Raw genomic sequence first — 21,233 nt, 5'->3', positions numbered from 1 at the left:
TAAGACAGACAAAATTATAAAATGTGCAATTTCTGCTATTTCCAAATAAAATGAAAAATGAGTACAAATGAATAACATCTTTGTAAAACAAAGTGCACAAATAACACAAAGTTCCAAATCTCAGTTTTTCACAACAACGCTTTTGAAGCCAATACCTACAGTAGGTAACATGTATGTTTGAACAGAGCAGACTACTTACAGTGACCAGATAACCTGTACACTGACCGTATAATACTGTATATTCACTTTGTGGTGTAGAGGGTCCGCAGCTTCAAAAAAAAAAAAAAAAGGCCAGTTTCAAATCCATAAAGCCATGTCACTCTCTGTAGGCTCAACCGCGGGGAGTTAATGAGGTAGTTGGAGTGAGTCACACCTGCACATGTGGGTCAGATCGTTCTCAATTGCTTCATTGGCTTTCTGTGGCATGTGATTAAGGCCCACGGAGACGGGAGTCGAAGAAAAAGAGAAAAGAAGAGAGTCTGTAGGGGACTGGCATCGTCACACACTTGCCCTCCAAATAGCACAGATGATATAAAATAACAGAACAAGGCAGCTTGTGCACGTACAAGAAGTCTCACTTAACCATGACGGTCTGTATCTGTGCATGTTTGGTTAAAACCTGCTTGCTCTTCACTCAGTGAAGTGATGGTTAGGCTTCCACAGGAGTTGGCTCTCAAGGTTCTTGCAGTGAAGCTGTGACCGTTTAGCAGGGAACAGGAGCCCCGCATGACTAAAAGTCTCTCACAGGCTGCAGATACAAGAAGTTTGTGTGTGGTCATGTGACTGCATGGCTACGTCTTATTGGTGAAACGGAGTCATGTGATTATTGTTGCTGCATCTGATTGGTGAAACAGTCATGCAGTAGATCCACTAGCGACTTCTCTCTGGCAAAAATATAGCGTATCTAATGTGTAAATGTGTTGCCCAATGTAGCAGAGTAAGAGTAGCGTTTCTTCTTCACAAATGTACTCAAGTAAAAAGTATGGTGCAGTAAAACTACTCTTAGAAGTACTTTTTTTTTTTTTTAAAGTTACTGAAGTAAATGTAACTCGTTCCTATCTACCTTTGGCTACTGGGGGCCCTCCAGGATCGGAGTTGGGGACCCCTGGTAGCTACAAACTCCAAAGGGTAGAAGCAAGCTGAGGTACCTTATGAAGTAATGAAGCCCACCTGAGGAATCAGAAGCAACTGTGATGCCCAAATGTGTGTTGGGGTGGGGAGTATTGGAAGGTTTGTGTTGTGTTACGTCACTGAAATGTGTGCAAATCTCCTTAAGTGAAATCCTGCAGTGTGCAAGAATTTGAACTGTTTGATTTGTAATTTTAAAACTGTGGAGCAGAGGGGGAATCAAGGAAAAAAAAAAAGTGTGTTTGTCCCAAATGTTGTGGAGGGCACTGGAGGTGCCGGGGAACCTCCCCAGTTTGATAAATCAAGTGGTCACTTAAAAACTGTGTATTGAGTCTACTCAGACTGTCTTTTGTATTATATGGAGTTTGTTTGGTGATCGGAAACAATGAAGTGTTACAAATAAGCAAAAGTGTAGGAAATTGGGAAGGGGGCAAATACTTTTTCACAACACTGTGTTTAGGGCCATCTGATGAAAGAGCTTTTTTGCCTTAAAATGACTGATATCTTTACAAGGGTTTGACCTCATTTTTGTCTCTCTGTTCATTGCAGGGCTCCCTGGTATCCCGTGAAGCAAGTGACAAGGAAAAGGTAATTAAAAAAAATAATAAAATACAGGAGCCTCCATTTTGATACATTATTAGAATGTGACTAGGACAGATCATTGATCCCAACAAGTTTGCCAGTCCTATTTTTGCTCATTTTTTAACCCCCAAAAACAGTTTTGAAGGTCCCACAAGTCCTGCTGTCCACCACACTCCTTGGTCACTTATCTCAGGTCTCAATGACTGTGTCTGTGTGTAGACAAGGTTGCTAACATTTGTGTGACAAGTGCCCTTAGGTGTCCTTGTGTGTCCCTCTGTTTTGTTGAAGAACGTAATTCAGGGTGAGCCAAAAAGAAGTCCCACATCTCAAAGGTTTATTCTACAAAAAAGCTACAAAGTAAAATGTCATTACGACACAAGAAAGGATACACCAACTATATTTTTTTTCCACTGTGTTTTAAAAATGAGATCTTCAAGATGGTGGCCATCATTAGCGATTCACTCTTCGAGACGATTTCTGAACGCTCGCGTGACTCGTTCAGCCATTTCAAGGGGAATAGTGGCCATTTTGTGGCGAATAGCGTCCTTGAGGGGCTTCGCACGGAGTGAGAAATCGCACAGAGTGAGATCAGGCAAACATGAAAGCCACCCGACATCACCAAGCAGGGAGATCAGCTTCTCCCACTTGCATGGATCTCCACGAAGACCGTATGAGCCGTCGCTCCATGTGTCCACCACATCCATTTCTGCCAGTTCTCTAGCATTTCAATGTGATGTTCTGAAGTGACGGTAACCGTTGCTCCCCCTCTAAGGGCCTCCAATGCCAAATTCTGCAACGGCGCACCAAACTAACACGTGTGCTCACTGTGTGGGGGTCTCTGATGAAGTTCACTAGGGTGGGTTTCAGCCCAATAGTGGAAGTTTTGCTTATTTATGCAACCATTCAAATGGCAATGAGCCTCGACTCTGATGTCATGGCATTTCGATGAACAGTTTACAGATTGTTGGCGCACAACTTTCTACGTGTCTCTCGGCGAGTTCCTGCACTGCCATCGTGTTGTGTGGATGGAAATGAAAATCAAAGACATGTTGGAAATGCCCAAGGCAGAAGCGTGCTGAACATCTAGGAGACTGCAAAATGGACGCCCTCACAGGCGTTCATTTTGACGACGACCTGGAGATTTTCTCTTCAATGTTGTACACCCGTCTGTCTACATTTAGAATTGTGCTCCAATTTGGGATGTCACTGTCAGGAGGAATACTGAAGTGCGTTCAGAAGGTGAGGTGTGTAGTGATGATGGATCTGTTTTGATGGACTAAGGCATGTGGCCAACTGAAAACTATAGTCATATGAAAAAGTTTGGGACCCCCTCTCAGCCTGCATAATAATTGACTCTCCTTTCAACAAAAGATAACAGTGGTATGTCTTTTGTTTCCATGAACATCTGAGTACTGCTGTGTTTTCCGAACAAAGATTTTTAGTGACGCAGTATTTAGTTGTATGAAATGAAATCAAATGTGAAAAACTGGCTGTGCACAAATGTGGGTCCCCTTGTCATTGTGCTGATTTGAATGCCTGTCACTGCTCAATGCTGATTACTTGGTGTGATGAGCTCGTTAAGCCTTGAACTTCATAGACAGGTGTGTCCAATCATGAGATATAAAGGTATTTAAGGTGGTCAATTACAAGTTGTGCTTCCTTCCCTTTGACTCTCCTCTGAAGAGTGACAGCATGGGATCCTCAAAGCAACTCTCCAAAGATCTGAAAACAAAGATTGTTGAGTCTCCTGGTTTAGGGGAAGGCTACAAAAAGCCATCTCAGAGGTTTAAACTGTCAGTTTGTGTAACTGTAAGGAATGGAATCAGGAAATGGAAGGCCACAGGCATAGTTGCTGTTAAACCAGCAGGTCTGGCAGGCCAAGAAAAATACAGGAGCAGCATATGAGCAGGATTGTGAGAATGGTGACAGACAACCACAGATCACCTCCAAAGACCTGCAAGAGCATCTTGCTGCAGATGGTGTATCTGTACATCGTTCTACAATTCAAACATCTGTATGGCAGGGTGATGAGACACAAGCCCTTTCTGCACTCACACCACAAACGGAGTCGCTTGTTGTATGCCAATGCTCATTTAGACAAGTCAGATTCATTTGGGAACAAAGTGCTTTGGACTGATGAGACACAAATGGAGTTATTTGGTCAAAACAAAAATCGCTTTGCATGGTGGAAGAACAACACCGCATTCCAAGAAAAACACCTGCTACCTACTGTCAAATTTGCTGGAGGTTCCATCAGGCTGTGGGGCTGTGTGGCCAGTTCAGGGACTGGGGCCCTTGTTAAAGTCGAGGGTCAGATGAATTCAACCCAATATCAACAAATTCTTCAGGATAATGTTCAAGCATCAGTCACAAAGTTGAAGTTACGCAGGAGTTGGATATTCCAACAAGACAATGACCCAAAACACAGTTGGAAATCTACAAAGGCGTTCATGCAAAGGGAGAAGTACAATGTTCTGGAATGGCCGTCACAGTCCCCTGACTTGAATATCATCGAAATCTATGGGATGATTTGAAGCAGGCTGTCCATCAAATTGAACTGGACTGGAGAGATTTTATATGAAGAATGGTCAGAAATACCTCCATCCAGAATCAGACACTCATCAAAGGCTATAGGAGGACAGCATCTAGAGGCTCAACTAAGTATTGATATCATATCTCTGTTGGGGTGCCCACATTTATGCACCTGTCTAATTTTGTTATGACGCATATTGAATATTTTCTGTTGATCCAATAAACTTAATGTCATTGCTGAAATCCTACTGTGTCCATAAGGCATGTCAGATATTAAAAGGAAGTTCAGCCAATGAGAAACAAAAATCCAAAGAATTAAGAGGGGCTCCCAAACTTTTTCATATGACCATACAAGGGATTGCCTATCAAAGGACCCCCCCCCCCACCACTACCTCATGCAATAACCTTGAGTAAAGGGGTACTTCATTTTGGCTCAGCCTTCTTTTCATTATTTTTATAGACGTCACTCATGTTATCTCTTAATCTTCCTTTGTTCAGACTGTAAAGGCTCAGCTCCTCCAGTCTCTCCTCGTAACTCACACTTGTCAGTCCTGGGGTCAGCCTTGTTGCTCTTCTCCGAACTTTCTCTAGCCCTGCTTTGCCTTTTGTTTTTGTAATCTGGAGATCAAAACTGCAGATGAGGCCTTACCAGGGTGTTGCACCACTTGAGCCTGACCTCCCTTGTGTTGTACTCTATGCGGCAGGGCGCTATATAACCTCGCATCCTCTTTGCCTTCCTTAATTGCTTCAGTCCTGTATTGCCATGGATTTGCATCACAAAGCAGCTCGGTTGGCAGATTGTGGTAAACTGACGGTGGTCCGCCGTAAACCCACAAAGTCGAACACTGATGCCATCTCCTTACAGTGTAAGCCTGGGGGGTCCTCGGTCACGGTCCTGGAGGGCTGCAGGTTTTCATTCCAGCCAGTTTCTTAATTAACTGAAATTTGGTATTGATCTCTGTGCCTTGTCAGCGCTTTCATTCATCAAAGACACATTTTAGTTACATTGTAGGTCAGGGGGTCCTCCATTACACTCCTGCAGGTTTTCACTTCAACCAATTTCTTAATTAGAACCCGTTTATTTACTGCTAAAGCAATGCGTTTTTTGAGCTTAATTTTAGTTATCTTGCCTGTTCCTATTCGGAATCTCCAATTGCATATTTTAGTGTTTTATCAACGGCATTAAAGTTTTAATTGTTGCTAGATATCAGTTAATAATGAAATGCAGATAACCAATAAACCAGCAGCCAGCTCTCCTGCTGACCTGTTTCCTTTAAAGCACCATCAAGTATCTGTGTTAAAAAATATATATTTAGAAATAAATGAGAGTGAAGTAGGAACTGCTTACCTGCCAGCGACCGGAGCAGTCTGGTTTTATGCCTAAGAAGTCGACCATCGACCGCATCCTGGCACTGAGGATTCTCATGGAGCGCAAACACAAATATCGACTGGGCAGCCTGTCTGTATGGGGGGGGCTGCCAAATGGGATACCAAGCTGTTCCATTGTCTGGTATATGTGGCAACACGCTGTACCAGTGAATGCTCCCCAATCATGTCTGGACCACGTGTCTGCCTGGGGGGCTGCCCACCAGGCACCTGAACTGTTTTGTCGTGTGGTGGGTGCGGTAACGTGCTGCAGGCTCCCTGACCTGGAATTGGAAGGAACATTAAGTTTAAATCTGTTGTGGTCCACAGAACACATGGATAATGTTCTCCAAGAAGGAAATTGTACAGTGAAATTCAAATTTCTCTTGGATGAATGAAAGCACTGACAAGCCAAATCGTTCAACGCCAAGTGTCATGATCAGCAAGGACGGTCTCGTAATTGGGGAAACTTGTTGGAAGGAAAAACCTGCAGCCAATGTGACTGAGGAAACACTGTTGTAAGGTAATAGACTGTGAGTGGAGCGCCCTCTGGTGACCTCACACTGGCAATTCCTTCTGTGCCCGAGCACATTTGTCCGCAAGTACCCCTACCCCAAGTCTAGTTTGTTTGACTAGTTTGATCGCTGTGTACCGTGACCTGGCCTACTTGGAAGAGGTGTGCTTGGACACGGTTCAGTAGTATTCGAGAACAGTGTGATCGCTAAATGTGCCAGAGCACGGAAAACAAATGTGACGTCAACGATGCGACAAGTCAGATTGTGCAATTCTCCTTTCATTCGATACCTTTGAGTTTAAAACAGGTTTTAATTCTCACCATACACGTGAGTGTGAATTGTAGTTGGCAAGCAAAGCTGCAAATTCCTGCCTGAACATCATTTGTCTCTGTAAAAGTCTTCCGGTACATGCAGCACGATTAATAGCAAAATGCTGCACTGCACACTCCATTAATCTCTAAGAGGGCAGAGTGTCATCCTACCCTACACGACTCCAAAACAACTGGAAAATCATTTGGACGTGCATGCTGTCAACCCCTTCAGATCTTGTTTTGGCTTTACACAAAGTCACATGGTAATGTAAGCGTGCCCAGAACATTAAGTGCAGTGTGAGTGCTGGCCAGCAGGGTTTGGAGGTAGTCGGGGGGGGGGTGGGGGTGACAGTCGCACTTGGGCACAGTACGGAACAAACGGGCCAGCTGTTCTGCACAACACCACCACTACACTCCATATGCACTGCACTGTGGACGAGTAAACTGAGATGCTTTGTGGTAGGAGTCCACTTGGCGGCGAGGATGGGATTTGTGTCGTAGACAGGGTGGAGTGTATTGGCAGTGTTGTGCAGAAATGGCGGGTGCTTAGGGAGAGAACGGGGTTCATGGCCGACCATCGGAAGTTGGCCACGGTGGAAACCTGCCAGCTGAGAAGCTTCGTGGTCGAAGTTCACATCAATACAGGTCCACAGTATGGATGTAGAAAGTAAAAAGTCCTCTGACTTTCAGGTTCTTCTCATAAGCTGTCCTTTCAAATTTCCAACCTCCCATTGTGCATTCAAATCTGACGTTTTTACTTCCCATTTGTAATACTTTTACATTCACAGAGATTCAATTTCATCGTCCGCAGCCTGTCTGCTGTCCAGGCCCCTCTGTAATAATTCGGCTCATTCTACTTTATCTGCCGTCCCTGCTAACAGACTTGTCCAGCGTGGTGCTGTTTTTATTTTCTTATCAGATTGTTTATTGAAAAGAGCAGCAGCCCCCACGCCAGCCCCCAATGGACACCAAATCTACCCTCACATCCTTCTGATGAGGTTCCTCTTTCCACATCTTTGTTTTGTGGCTTTGCCCCGCAATCCTCGTCCTCTGTCTTGAATTCCCTCTTCTTCTTCTTCTAGTTTGATCACAAGCCTTTCTTATCAAGTATGTCCCATCTCTGTTCGTCTGCTTTTTGGTGCTTCCTCATAGAATTCCAGCCTCCTTAGCATTTGTTTACCCTGGAAATGGGAGCCAAAAATGTTGAATATTTTCAACAAGGGAAAAATGTTCTTAGGTGTCCCAGAAATCTATAGATGTCCCCCAATGTCACCTTTTCTTCTGTTGAGTGTCCACGGATGCAGATTTAGTTCCCAGTCAAACGCACAGCCTGATGTTGCAGTCGGGACAGTAGACGTGTTTCTTGGCACAATTTTCTAATTTTTTTTTTTTTTTTTCCTTCTGTTGCTTGCTCATGATAGGACAGAATGTCAGTTCTTGATCCGCACGATCGACTTCCCCCTTTGTGCTTAGGCTTAGTGACTTGAACATTGTCAGTTGCCGCATCATGAACTGTGCCTTAGGGGGCTCACATCTTGCTTATCCTTGCACTTGATTGCAGTCGAGTTGACGTTTCTTGTCATATAGCTACTTGTCACACCACGGTGACGCTTCACGTGACCGTATCATGGCAGTTTTTGTCGCACAGTGCCATATCATGCATTACTTTCACTATCCGTGTCAGCATCTGATAACTGATTTCACGTTGTCATCAATGTCGCTCAATTTGAGCAATGGTTCAGGTTCAATTTGTGTTACAACTATTGTATGCTTTTCATTTGCCGTTTGTGTTTTTCGCTGGAGGCTCCTCCCCACTCCTGAATATTGATGAGTTACCATATAAAGTGGCAAAAGCGTAGAAATATGTAAAGCACGATGTTAGACGTAAAACTGAGGTCCTGACTCTCTGGGGTCATAAAAGATCCCTGGGCCTCCTTTGTAAAAAGTAGGGTGTATCCCGAGGTCCCACCACAGCCTAGTCATTCTGGACCCCTAATCATCCCCTGTCTCTAATTGGCTGTCTCTCTTATCACTTCACTACCTAACAGCTGATGTGTGGTGAGCTTACTGTTGTTAAAATGGCTGCCATCACGTTATCCAGGTGGGTGATACACATTGGTGGCGGTTGAAGTGGCTCCCCAGCTCACTATGAAAAGCGCAATATAAATGTAAAGAATTATTATTTTTATCAGGTCCCAAGGTCTCGTGTATAACACCGTGCGTAGAATTCATGCTAAAAAATGGCATACAGATAAAAGTGGAAATGTGCGTGCAGTCAAAATAATCCAGATGCATAAATCTGTGAATATGCCAAGTTCCACACACTTCCCATTTACAAATCCCAATGAACATGAAATGTAATGCACGTACACGCACCTTACAGCGCCACCCCGACTCCTCCCAGAATTTTGTATATTTTAATATGCAAATCAATATAAATATCACGTTCCGTTCAGTGTTTGGTTAAAAGATGATTGCAAAGACACAGGAGACAAAGAAGAATTTCGGCAAATGAGGAGTGGAGACATCCTCTCTAAATACGTACGCTCTTCTAATTCTAATATTTGCGATGTCTTCTAACGACGCTAAAGCAGCTATGGTAGTTGAAATGGTTTGGTTGTTCTGTGCACCATTATATTGTTATAGAATGATTGCAATCAAGTGAATTAAATTTGTAAACTATATGCAATTAGTTTCGGCATATTTGATAAAACCTGCATCATAGATGTCAACTTAAAACAGAGTAGTAGGCCACAGGCACTGCTTTGATGCTGGGTGCCACCAGTTTGTAAAACTGAGTAGAAATGTGTGTATGCGCTTGGGCGCGCCTTGCCATGAAAATGTCAAGTTAAGATTTTTATACATCTCGAAGTGAGTGTGGAAACAGGCATACGCAACAATTTTGTGTGTACGCATCGTTTATACCTGAGGCTGATTTGTTATATTTCAGCCTGTTTAATCTCCGCAGCACTTCTCCCTCTGTGATTTCTAGATCACTCGGTACATCCAAGGCAGGCCTTGTTTACTGTTGGACGTTATCCACTTCATAACATGTGAATATTTTAATTTACCCTTAGTGTCCCTGATACTCTTCACCTCCTCCTTGACTTCTCTTTTACTACTAAAATATTGAAAGAATGTTTTTGGGTCATTTTTCACCTTATTTCTCTCCAGTTGCTTTTTAAATTTTTTTGTATAAAAATATGAGAACAAAGATTACATCTTATGGTTAGTGATGGAATTATATGTGATATGCTTTATATGCCCAGTTTTCTTTTGAAACAATTTTTACTTTCTCATATATGAAGTATAGGAAAAGTATTGGAATCGTCTAAAAATTGTTTTAGACCTCCCTGAGTCAGAAAATTCCATATTTGGAATTCTGTGTGTGTATAAACACGATAACCTGAGTGTGCCTTCACTTTGGTCAGCCACATTTTGCATGCAAGTATTAGGTACAAAATGTAGATTTCGATCAACTTTTGTGCTATTTCCATTAACCCAAAGTGGTGCTTTACCTGACATGTTTCCCCAAAAATATTAAAAATTCGATCATTTCACATCACATTATGGTAAAGCACCACATTCTCAGTATTTTTTGTTGCTTTGCATTTTTTTCAAGAATCGACGGGTTTTCGAGATAATTTCAGTTCAGTTTTCCGTTTGACGTTCAAATGGTGATACATATCTACATATTTGAGAAGGTTTTTGCTTTACGTAAACTAAACTGAGTCCAAGTATTACATTACACGCATTGCTAAAGTCTCTTGCAACTTTTGACCCACATCCGCTTACTGAAAGTGGTCATTTACCGGAATCGTTCACCAAACTAAAATGATCATGGCAAATTTTGTATTTATGCAGCTGCAGAGTCTGATTTATTCAACTTTACTTTTCTGATAATTGTTCTATTTGTTATTAATTTGATTTAATTTGTTGTTGATGGTTCTTTAATGTATGTAATATAAAAATGTAATCATTGTCTTACAGTTTACTCCTCAAATATCCATCCCCATATCTGAGTATACGAGAAAGTCAAAGGGAGACCACTCCAGATTTTTTTTTTTATTTGTTTGTGTGTTTATTTTTTAAAGCTTATTATTCATCCATCATCGCTTCTGAATTTCAGGATAAACTTAAATCTGCATTCTATGTAAAATGCTTTTACCGCTGCCTGCCTCACATTTGCCCGACTGCCTCTCCACTTAACAGCTTATCCCAGTTTATCCCTTTCACACTTTCCAGCAGCTGTTCACTATGTTCTCTGCTGAAACTGAAGTTGGCAGTTGTTGTTGTTTTGAATATGCGATCCACCGAAACACAGTGAAATGGATTCTATTGTGGTGCCAATTCTTCATTAATAATAATAATAATTCTTTGCATTTATATAGCACTTTTCTCATTACTCAAAGCGCTCAGCAATTGCAGGTTAAGGGCCTTGCTCAAGGGTCCAACAGAGCAGAGTCCCTATTGGCATTTACAGGATTTGAACCTGAACCTTCCGATTGCCAGTGCAGATCCCCAGCCTCAGAGCCACCACTCCGCCCAGTAAATTCTGTCCTGATTGTTGGAGAATACGAGATCTTGACCGACTTTGCCCCCTGTTGGTATTTTAACATCCCATGTCAAACAGACCTTTTATTATGTCTAACACTTCCCATTCTTATGTCCACTGCTGTTTGTAAGACTAATTGTCAAAATATTAATGGAGATAAAGGCCCCCTTCGCTGTAATACAGTGAGAGACCCTGATGAATGTCCTCTTTGCCCGGTCTGAGAGTTTTGCTGGGCGACCTTCTCTTGTCAGGTTTGTAGTGAGTGCCATAGTCTTTCCATTTTGTTCTAATGGATTTAATGGTGTTCTGTGGGATATTCAAAGTTTGGGATTTTTTTATTTATTTATTTTTATTATAACCCAGCCCTGATCTCTACTCCTCCACAACTTTGTCTCTGACCCATTTGGTGAGCTCCTTGGTGGTCTTGTCTTTTGCTCAGTGCTGTTGTAATGTCCGGGGCCTATTTGTACGGAATGATTACAATAAAATTTAATAAATTAAAAAAGAACAGACATGTGACACTTTGAGTGCACACAGGTGCACCCTGATCACCTAATTATGTCATTTGTTGGACCAGATATTATTTAGGGGGTGAATACATTCACACTCACGACTTTTCAGTTGTTTTTTTTTTATTATTTATTTATATACTAGGGGGCTTTACTTATGAACCCTGACCACCCCACACCACCCCACCCCCGCCAGCGCTGCACACAATTGTGAAGAGGGGGGGCTGAACGCACCCTAAGGACACACGGTTGTTCCTCCGAAACCCCTCTTAACTGGTGATACAAGGGGAAACAAATAACAGACCATAGTATGTTTTTATACGTATATTTATCTCTCTATCTATCTTTGTTTACCTCCTCTTTGCTCGATCAGCTGCTGGCTTGCTGCTGCTGCCGTGCCGCATGATCTGCATCTCGTGTGGCACTTCGCACGTTTAAACGCCTGTACAGCAGCTGTCCTTTTGTCTCACCGCCTTGTCTCTCTTCTCACCCAGACATCCCCAAACAATATTCGATCTTTTTTCGCTGTTCCATTATTTCACCAAGTAATATTTTCCATTTGTTTGCACTAATGCGATCTTTACTCTCATTTTTTTGAGACTTTTGAATTTTCGTACTTCCATTATCTGTAACCTGCTCTGCATGTGTATCATCCCGACGTTTTTGAATTCTTTACCACGTTCTACTTTGTCTTCTAATCTTTTTGTCTTTTATTTCTGGCCTTGTGCCTGGTGAACTCTCTCGTCTCGCGGGACATGAAAGTGTTTTTCTGAGAAGGTCTCGTCCTGTCCCAATTTTTTTTTTTTTCTCTATGTAATAGAGAGATGTGAACAAGGCATTTTACTTTCATTGCACTTCAACAATTTGGACTGTATTGTTAAGTCCATTATATAAAATCCAAATGAAAATCCATTGAAATTCAGAACAGAACAAACACCGAGGGGGATGAATACTTTTGCAAGGCACTGTAGAGAGATACAGATCTACTGTACGTCTGTCTGTCTGTCTCTGTGTGTGAAATAAAGTTTCCTGGGTACCTGCCATCTCACTTGTCATCGGCATTTCATTTTTAATTGGTGGCCGATTATGAAAACAGAAGTGACTACAGACTTGGAGCGCAGCTGCTTATGGCTGAAGGAAGCGATTAAGGGTTCAAGTTCTTAATAAGCGAGTGACTGGACATTTAAAAAATAATAATAAAGTTCCATTAGTAGCAGCAATTAGTTTCTAACTGAGAACTTGGTTGGAGCAAAAACCTGCAGCCACTTATCTACCCAGGCGTTGAGCTGGCAGGGGGATTTTACAATTTCCGTTTTGATTTTTTTTTTTTTTTTTTTTTTTTTTTGGCCTGTCTTGCCAGTTTGCGAGACATGGACGCTATCCAGTGACCTGAGACGAAGACTGGACTCCTTTGGTACTGTGTCTCTCTGGAAAATGGGACTTTGCTGCTCATGGAGTCCCAAATGAGGCACATGACCTGCATTGTGAGGGAGCGTCAGCTACGGCACTATGGCCATTTGGCATCATTACCCGAGGGTGATCCGACTCATTGTTGAGGACCCAAGTGGCTGGACCAGGCCAAGGGGACGCCCACATACTGTAACACTTGGCTGCGACAGATAGAGGGTCATTTCTGGAGGGAGGGACTGGACCGCATGTCTGCCTGGGGGGTTCCCAACCGGGATCCTGAGTTGTTTCGTCGTGTGGTGCGTGTACCAACGTGCATGCTCCCCAACTTGACTTGTCATCTTTGATCGGTTTCTGCCGACGTGTGCAGAAGTCACAGAGCTACAGTATTTTGAGAAATGAAAACACACACACACACGGCTTCTCAGAAAACACATTACAGCTGTTGGGAGGGCACAGTGCCGGAGTGACAAGTGCTGCTGGCATCCTGGGATCAAATCTCGCACCACATTTGTTGCATTTGTGGACTCGGCAGGCTCTCTCGATGTCTCTGTCGGTTTTTGTTTTCAAGCGTTTGTCCTCTTAGCACCCCACAAGGATATGTGTGTTGGGTTAACTTGCCAGTTCCAACGAGGGCACAGTGTGCGTGTGTTTCAGTGGTGGACCCTGTGGTAAGCAGCACCTTAAGACTGGTGTTGCCAGACTAAGCTGAGACCACCTTCGCCCTCAAGGACCCTGACCTGAATTAACTAAATTTGAGAATGTTAGATGTTACATCTGTAACTGCTTTATAAATGGACAGTAACTTCTGAACAGATGTGCGATTATTAGGCATCAGGCTTACACACGTCTAGTGTTCAAATCTCACCTCAAGCAGCCAGGCACCAGTTGCCCGATTACAGTGATTGTAGGCTAATGAGCAATGGCAGCCATTTCTAATTCCACACCCCCAAGGCTTGCTCAGTGTCCAGTGCTGAGCAGACGAGAGGAGACCATTCAGTCCCTCAGGACCACCGCGTTATTTTTACTATTTTTAAAAGATTTTGTGGGGTCCGAGGTCGTTCATGTAAATCTCTGGGTTGCGCCTTGACTATGTGAGCCTTCGATTCCCTCTGAGATGTTAAAATTCACTCAGTAGGACTCTTTAGTTTTAGTTGAGAATTTTGAAGACCCCCGCTCTCTCCGCCCCCCCACCCCCGTGTACAGCACTTGGCCGTTTTCCTGAATGGCTACTTTTTCTGCGGAGTTTGTTTCGGCTTTGGGGGCCACAACTGCACGTGCGGCTCCAGATGCTGTGCCTCCGTAGTGCCATGGTGGTCTTCAGCTGAGTGATTTGTTTATTTGACAGATTTGTGCCGGGTGGTGGTGGCGCTTTAATCCTTTCTGCAAGGCCAGTGCCAGACTCTGAAAGCCCATCAAGTGCTTCTCTTCCTGTAGCTTTGCCATCACCCATCCTGTATTTATCTTTAATGTTTCCTTTTATCTGTGTGTCGCACTTGTTGCTCTTAAACTGCCTTTTTCCAGCATTGGCCCCGAGAGGAAGGCTGACTTAGGTGGGCTCAATTGAACCCCCCCCCAAAAATTCCTTTCTCTTTTATTGTCACTTTGTTTCCTGGACTTTGTGAATTGATTTTACGGCCTCCACCATATTTGTTGTTGTTGCAGATTTGGAGTTGAAAGTTGAGTGCTGTGAACAAGTCTTTGCCCCCTTGCTGCTATTTTACACAATGAATGGCATCGGACAAAATGCAATGTTAGAGAAAGGGAACCTGAGTGATCTCCATTATGAATATTACAGGACCTGCACCGAGTAACCGTGGACTCTCGCTCTTTGCATTTTCGGGGGCTCACTGCCTTTAGAAGGACCGCTCACTAGTTTTCTTTCACAGACATGCCACTAAAGTGGTTTGTTTGTGTGGTGGACTGCTGATGTCTCGCAGGGCCTCGCTGCCAAGTCACACGACAGTAACATTATAAGCCACCGCAGATTCCTCGTTATATGACGGCTCTGTCAGGTCATCGCTGTCGGGCAAGGCGAGAGATTCACGTTTTTCCATCATAGTGGCACTAAGGGGCAAAGCAAATCGTAGAGGAGCTGAGGGAATGGGCTTGTGGAGCTGGGCACCCCTAAGAGAGTTTAGACCAGGGGTCTCCAACCTTTTTTTCCCCCCTTAGAGCTACTTTTACAAAATGAAAATGGCCGAGAGCTCCTCATTTTTTCTAACGTTTATTCTCATCGCTTATTTCAAACTGAATACGCTTGTTTTGCCTGAACATTTACAAAATGTCGGTGTCCACAACTCACATTTTGCATTAAAACATCAAAAGAAATAGAGTTCACCTGCAAGTGCATTTTGTATGTCTGTGTGTATCTCAGACTATTGAGTTAAAACATGAATGCTGTCAACACAAAACAATGCAATTCCAAATCCACAGATGTGACTTACTCATTTGTCATTTTGTCACATGTGTCACTTAATTTACATGTCCAGTCGCATGTGTGATGTGTTGTTTAGTTAGTCAGGTGACTGGCACTGAGGTGTATGGTGGAGTGGAGCCACTCAGGTTCACTCTGATGGAGTCATTTCAATGTCCGTCTGTCAGTCTTGTTCTGAACTTTGATTTTACGACATTCATGTCAGACTCACAGAGATATGAAGACTCAAACAAAGCAGTTTGGTGAAGATTCTTCTAGTTATCGGGTTCTGCTAAGCTCCAGAAATGCTGTGGAGGCTTTAACTGCACATTATTTTGAAGGTTTACTAATATATAATTTATAAAATCCAATGTCTGCATGTCTGTCTGCTTTTCTAGAGAGGACTACTTCACAGATTTAGATTGTTTTCTTTTTTCTTTCTATAATTTGCTTGAACATTCCGGTTGATTTTGCAACGTCTCTCTTTTCACTATGTATCAGAATTCACTTGCGGTAACGATTTATTTGCGTGAATCCGAGAAACACGCAGCGGGCCGAGGGGCAGGGGGGTCTCTCCTCACTCACTCGCCAGTTTTGGGGCATGTACCTTAACTCTGCTTAGCTAGCGAACAAGAGAACAATTGAATTCAACTTTGTTTGATATTTACAATAAAATGTTACTTCGGTCTTGATGAGTTTGAGTCCGGATATTCTCTTATTGAAAAGAGAGATTGCGATTCAGATTGTGGATCGTGATTTGATTTTTTGGAAAAATCGCCCACCCCTAATGTGACTAATCAAGTTTTATGTAGGATTCATTAACCCTTTGGCCAGCTACTTGGAAAGGGGTGGTGAGCTACGGGTAGCCCACGAGCGACGTGTTAGAGACCCCTGATTTAGAGAATGTGCATACACTATTTAATGACACATTGCTTCACCTCGCAGCTTCCACTTGTAATCTGTGCTGGTTATCTGCAAGGCTGTCACTTCAAACCCTGTTACTGCCAGAAGGGATCCTACTCCGTTGAGCAAGGCCCTTAACCTAAAAAACTAAAACAAACTGCTCCAGTGGTACTGTAAACTGGCTGACCCTGCGCTTTGACCACCAAAGGTCATGTGAAAAGATCAGTGAGCCAGCCAGCATTAACAAAAAGTTTATCGAATACAGTAAGTGACATTCGAGGTATTGGGTGGCAATGGTGATGTGGTCATTAAGTGTCAATACACTCCCTCAAAACAGTGGGCTTCATTAAACCAACACAGCCTTCGAAGACTTGGTATCAAATGTCCCATCCCTACGTGTTGCTGCGCCCAAGAGCGACATTTGGGGAGTGGCAAGTGGGACAGCCTCCCCAGGCCCTGCATTTGAGGTCCGTGTGCCCCGTTCGAGTGGATTTGTCAAGTTATATTCTCCAGTATATATTAACAGTTATGTGAAAAAGTTTGCGAATCCCTCTCAGCCTGCATAATAATTGACTCTCCTTTCAACAATAAAGATAACAGTGGTATGTCTTTCATTTCCATGAACATCTGAGTACTGCGGTGTTTTCCGAACAAAGATTTTTAGTGACACAGTATTTAGTTGTATGAAATGAAATCAAATGTGAAAAACTGGCTGTGCACAAATGTGGTCCCCTTGTCATTGTGCTGATTTGAATGCCTGTCACTGCTCAATGCTGATTACTTGGTGTGATGAGCTTGTTAAGCCTTCATAGACAGGTGTGTCCATCATGAGATATAAAGATATTTAAGGTGGTCAATTACAAGTTGTGCTTCCTTCCCTTTGACTCTCCTCTGAAGAGTGACAGCATGGGATCCTCAAAGCAACTCTCCAAAGATCTGAAAACAAAGATTGTTGAGTCTCCTGGTTTAGGGGAAGGCTACAAAAAGCCATATGAGAGGTTTAAACTGTCAGTTTCAACTGTAAGGAATGGAATCAGGAAATGGAAGGCCACAGGCACAGTTGCTGTTAAACCCAGCAGGTCTGGCAGGCCAAGAAAAATACAGGAGTGGCATATGAGCAGGATTGTGAGAATGGTTACAGACAACCCACAGATCACCTCCAAAGACCTGCAAGAACATCTGACTGCAGATGGTATATCTGTACATCATTCTACAATTCAAACATCTGTATGGCAGGGTGATGAGAAAGAAGCCCTTTCTGCACTCACGCCACAAACAGTCGCTTGTTGTATGCCAATGCTCATTTAGACAAGTCAGATTCATTTAGGAACAAAGTGCTTTGGACTGATGAGACACAAATGGAGTTATTTGGTCAGAACAAAAAGCGCTTTGCATGGCGGAAGAAGAACCGCGCATTCCAAGAAAAACACCTGCTACCTACTGTCAAATTTGGTGGAGGTTCCATCATGCTGTGGAGCTGTGTGGCCAGTTCAGGGACTGGGGCCCTTGTTAAAGTCGAGAGTCACATGAATTCAACCCAATATCAACAAATTCTTCATGATAATGTTCAAGCATCAGTCACAAAGTTGAAGTTACGCAGGGGTTGGATATTCCAATAAGGCAATGACCCAAAACACAGTTGGAAATCTACAAAGGCGTTCATGCAAAGGGAGAAGTACAATGTTCTGGAATGGCCGTCACAGTCCCCTGACTTGAATATCATGGAAAATCTATGGGATGATTTGAAGCAGGCTGTCCATCAAATTGAACTGAACTGGAGAGATTTTGTATGAAGAATGGTCAACAAGACCTCCATCCAGAATCAGACACTCATCAAAGGCTACAGGAGGACAGCGTCTAGAGGTCAGAGGAGGCTCAACTAAGTATTGATGTCATATCTCTGTTGGGGGGCCCACATTTATGCACCTGTCTAATTTTGTTATGATGCATATTTTCTGTTAATCCAGTAGACTTCATGTCACTACTGAAATCCTACTGTGTCCATAAGGCATGTCAGATATTTAAAGAAAGTTCAGACAACGAGAAACAAAAATCCAAAGAATTGAGAGGGGCTCCCAAACTTTTTCATATGACTGTATATATATTTCAGATGCTTTTAAGAGGAACCCTTTTAAAATCCCTCTTCAAGATTAAATTCAGTACATGGACGTCTTTCAAAACATCCCATAGCCCACCTTCATCGCCTGAAAAGGGTCGCCAGTTATAATCCCTTCCTAAAACAGGTCCTGGAGGGCCGCAGTGGCTGCAGGTTTTTGTTTCCACCCACTTTCTTAATGAGAAGTCATTATTGCTGATGAAGAAGCACTTACTGCTCAAGCGACATTTTGATGCTTCATTTTAGTGGTCTCTCTTGTTAAGGTCCCCCCACCCTAAATCGTAAACGGCTGCATTCAGTGTTTTAATGGTTCCTTATATGCAATAAGATGTAAATGACAAAGCAGTCAGCAGTTCTCCATCTCGCTTGTTTCCATTTACATCTGCGTGTTTCCCCGAGGGTGATCCGGCTCGTAAGATCCTCATTGTTGCGGACCCGAGTGGCTGGACCCCGCCAAGGGGTCGCCCACGTAACACCTGGCTGCGGCAGATAGAGGGTCATTTCTGGAGGGTGGGACTGGACAGCGTGTCTGGCTGGGAGGTTGCCACCCGGGATCCCGAACCGTTTCATCGTGTAGTGAGTGCGGCGACACGCTGTACCAGTGCAGGCTCCCCAATTTGACTTGTGTTAATCAATAATTCAATTTAATAAAACACATAATAGAAAATGTGAGAGACTGAAAATTATCCGTTTTAGGCTTCAAATCATTTTGATGATATCTTTGGAAAGGAAAAAATCTACGATATAAGAACCTAACATTGCAGACTAAGAAGCCATAAAATTTAATAAGATCTGAGACTGACAAGGATTGGTTTGTAATGAAGCAATTGGGTTGGAATGAAAACCCGCAGCCACTGCGGCCCTCCAGGACCAACCCTGCCTACCTCTGGTCTGGCCCATTAGTCACATTGTTGGCTTCTGTGTTGACTTGGGAACAACTGTTGGCCTGTCACTTATGACTCGTTTCTTAGTCGAGTCTTTGGTTCAGTTTGCCACAGTAGGCCCAGTTCAAACAGTGCGGGAAGTGTTTGGGCGTAGAATGCGCACCGACGTTTGATTACTGGTTTAGCTGTATCGCTGTCCACACCATGAGTGGAAGAGATCGTGGTGCACTTTTTTAATAGTTTATATTGTTCTATCTTGATAAAGTCCACATGTTATCTTGCAAAAAAATTAGCTGAATACTATAATGAGAAAATCCGGTGTATGTTAACATTATTAAATTTGCACGCAAGTTTATACACTCCAGACAACCCAGTAACAGCATTTGACATAACCGGCCCCGCGTGGGGTTGGTCAGTCCGGAGCACAAACCCCTAAGGACGCCTCTGGCTGTGCCCATGAGATCATTTTGACAAGCCAGGCTTTTCTATTCCAAATATTCTTTTTTTTAAGGGGCGATGGCTCGGATGGTGACATCCCAGAAGCTTAGAAATGGCTTTGTGACCCTCACCTTATTAGTGAATTTCAATGTTTTTTTTTTTCTTCTTTCTGCATTTTCCTTTGATTGTGGCCTTGTTTTCTCATAGAAGGCTTGTGCCATCATTTTCATGTTGAGGGTCGGATTTCAATCTCAGCTGAGTTGAATTATCCAGGACATTCGGTCAGCTGGTGGAGGTAGTAGCTAAGGGGGCAATTAGAGCAGAACAACATAAGAAATTTGATAAAATAAGAGGAAATTATTCAGTCCATCAGGTCTGTTGGTTTAATGGGCAGCTTGAGTTACGTCATTCACATAGCCAGCATAGGTGTGGCACAACCTTATTACACAAATACATTAATCAATCATTTATCAGTGCCATGTTATGTTTCCTCAGGTCCTCTTTTATCTAATACTAGCTGTGCTACCCATCTAAGAGGGGTTGAAATCTGAGTAATCAATGTAGACCTCAGCGTTTAATGTTTGGAGTGCACCATCTATTGGAATGCATTTTTCAATTTTTTAATTCATGCAGTAAAAAAAATTGCATTGCATTTTTCATTCCAACAGATGGTGCATCACAACTTTGTAGTAATAATGCATTTCTATAAATATTTGTGATGCTCAGTCTGCAATAATATCCTTTTATTAAGGTATTCTAAATAATCAACGTTAACCTCTGCATAAACATTAGCAGTGCATCCGTGCAATGCATAGGTCTGTCATATGCCGTTTGGTATGGGATTCATAAAAGCAGTGTTATTTTTTTTTTTTTTTTTTTTTTTGTGATGCACCATCTGTTGCAGTGACAAATACATTTTATGACTACAAATATTTGTGATGCGTCATCTGTTGAAATGACAGACATTTCAGACCAGACAGACACACAGACACTTATCCTTTTGTTAAGGTGGACTACTATTCATTCCTAAAGATCTAAAGCCATTCACTTTATTTGTCAAAGTGGCAAAAGAGAGAATGGAGACAAAACTGAGCACCAATATGAACAACGCTGCACACACACCCTTTCTGTGTGACACGCCAACACTGAGGACTTTCAGCCAACCAATTATTCAGCAGCAGTTTGTCAGGAAATACGACTGGGCCTCCTTTATTCCAATAGCAGTATGCCTATATAGCGCCTCACTGGGATGGAGACTGCCAAGTCAGAAGTTCTCTTTTTAAATTTTCTTTAGTCATTCTGTTCTGGTGTGTGTGTGTGTATATACATATTTAGATATAGGTGTATATATATATAGATATCTCTATATATCTCTATTATAATAAAAAAAAAATCCTGGGATGAGACGCGATTTTCTCAGAGACACTTTCACATCCTGTGAGATTTTGTGCCAAGACATTTAACCAACGCCCGAGGCTGGAAATAAAAGATGAAGCGTAAAGAATTCAAAACGTTGGCGCGATACACATGCAGAGCAGGTTAAAGATAATGGAAGTACGAAAATTTGAAAGT

At 42.7% G+C, this 21,233-nt stretch overlaps 1 protein-coding gene across 1 annotated transcript in view; it reads left to right on the top strand.

The window, feature by feature from the left end:
• Positions 1 to 21,233, top strand: part of pip4k2ca (phosphatidylinositol-5-phosphate 4-kinase, type II, gamma a) — an 82,731-nt gene that overhangs the window by 56,847 nt on the left and 4,651 nt on the right. Inside the window, exon 6 of the mRNA XM_028798648.2 lies at positions 1,678 to 1,716. Within this exon, the coding sequence (XP_028654481.1) occupies positions 1,678 to 1,716 (39 nt within the window). The remainder of the gene's footprint in view (positions 1 to 1,677; positions 1,717 to 21,233) is intronic.

This window comes from Erpetoichthys calabaricus, chromosome 3, assembly GCF_900747795.2.
Source record: "Erpetoichthys calabaricus chromosome 3, fErpCal1.3, whole genome shotgun sequence".
NCBI lineage: Eukaryota > Metazoa > Chordata > Cladistia > Polypteriformes > Polypteridae > Erpetoichthys > Erpetoichthys calabaricus.
The sequence above is the reverse complement of the archived record's forward strand: the minus strand, read 5'-3'. Positions and strand labels throughout refer to the sequence as shown.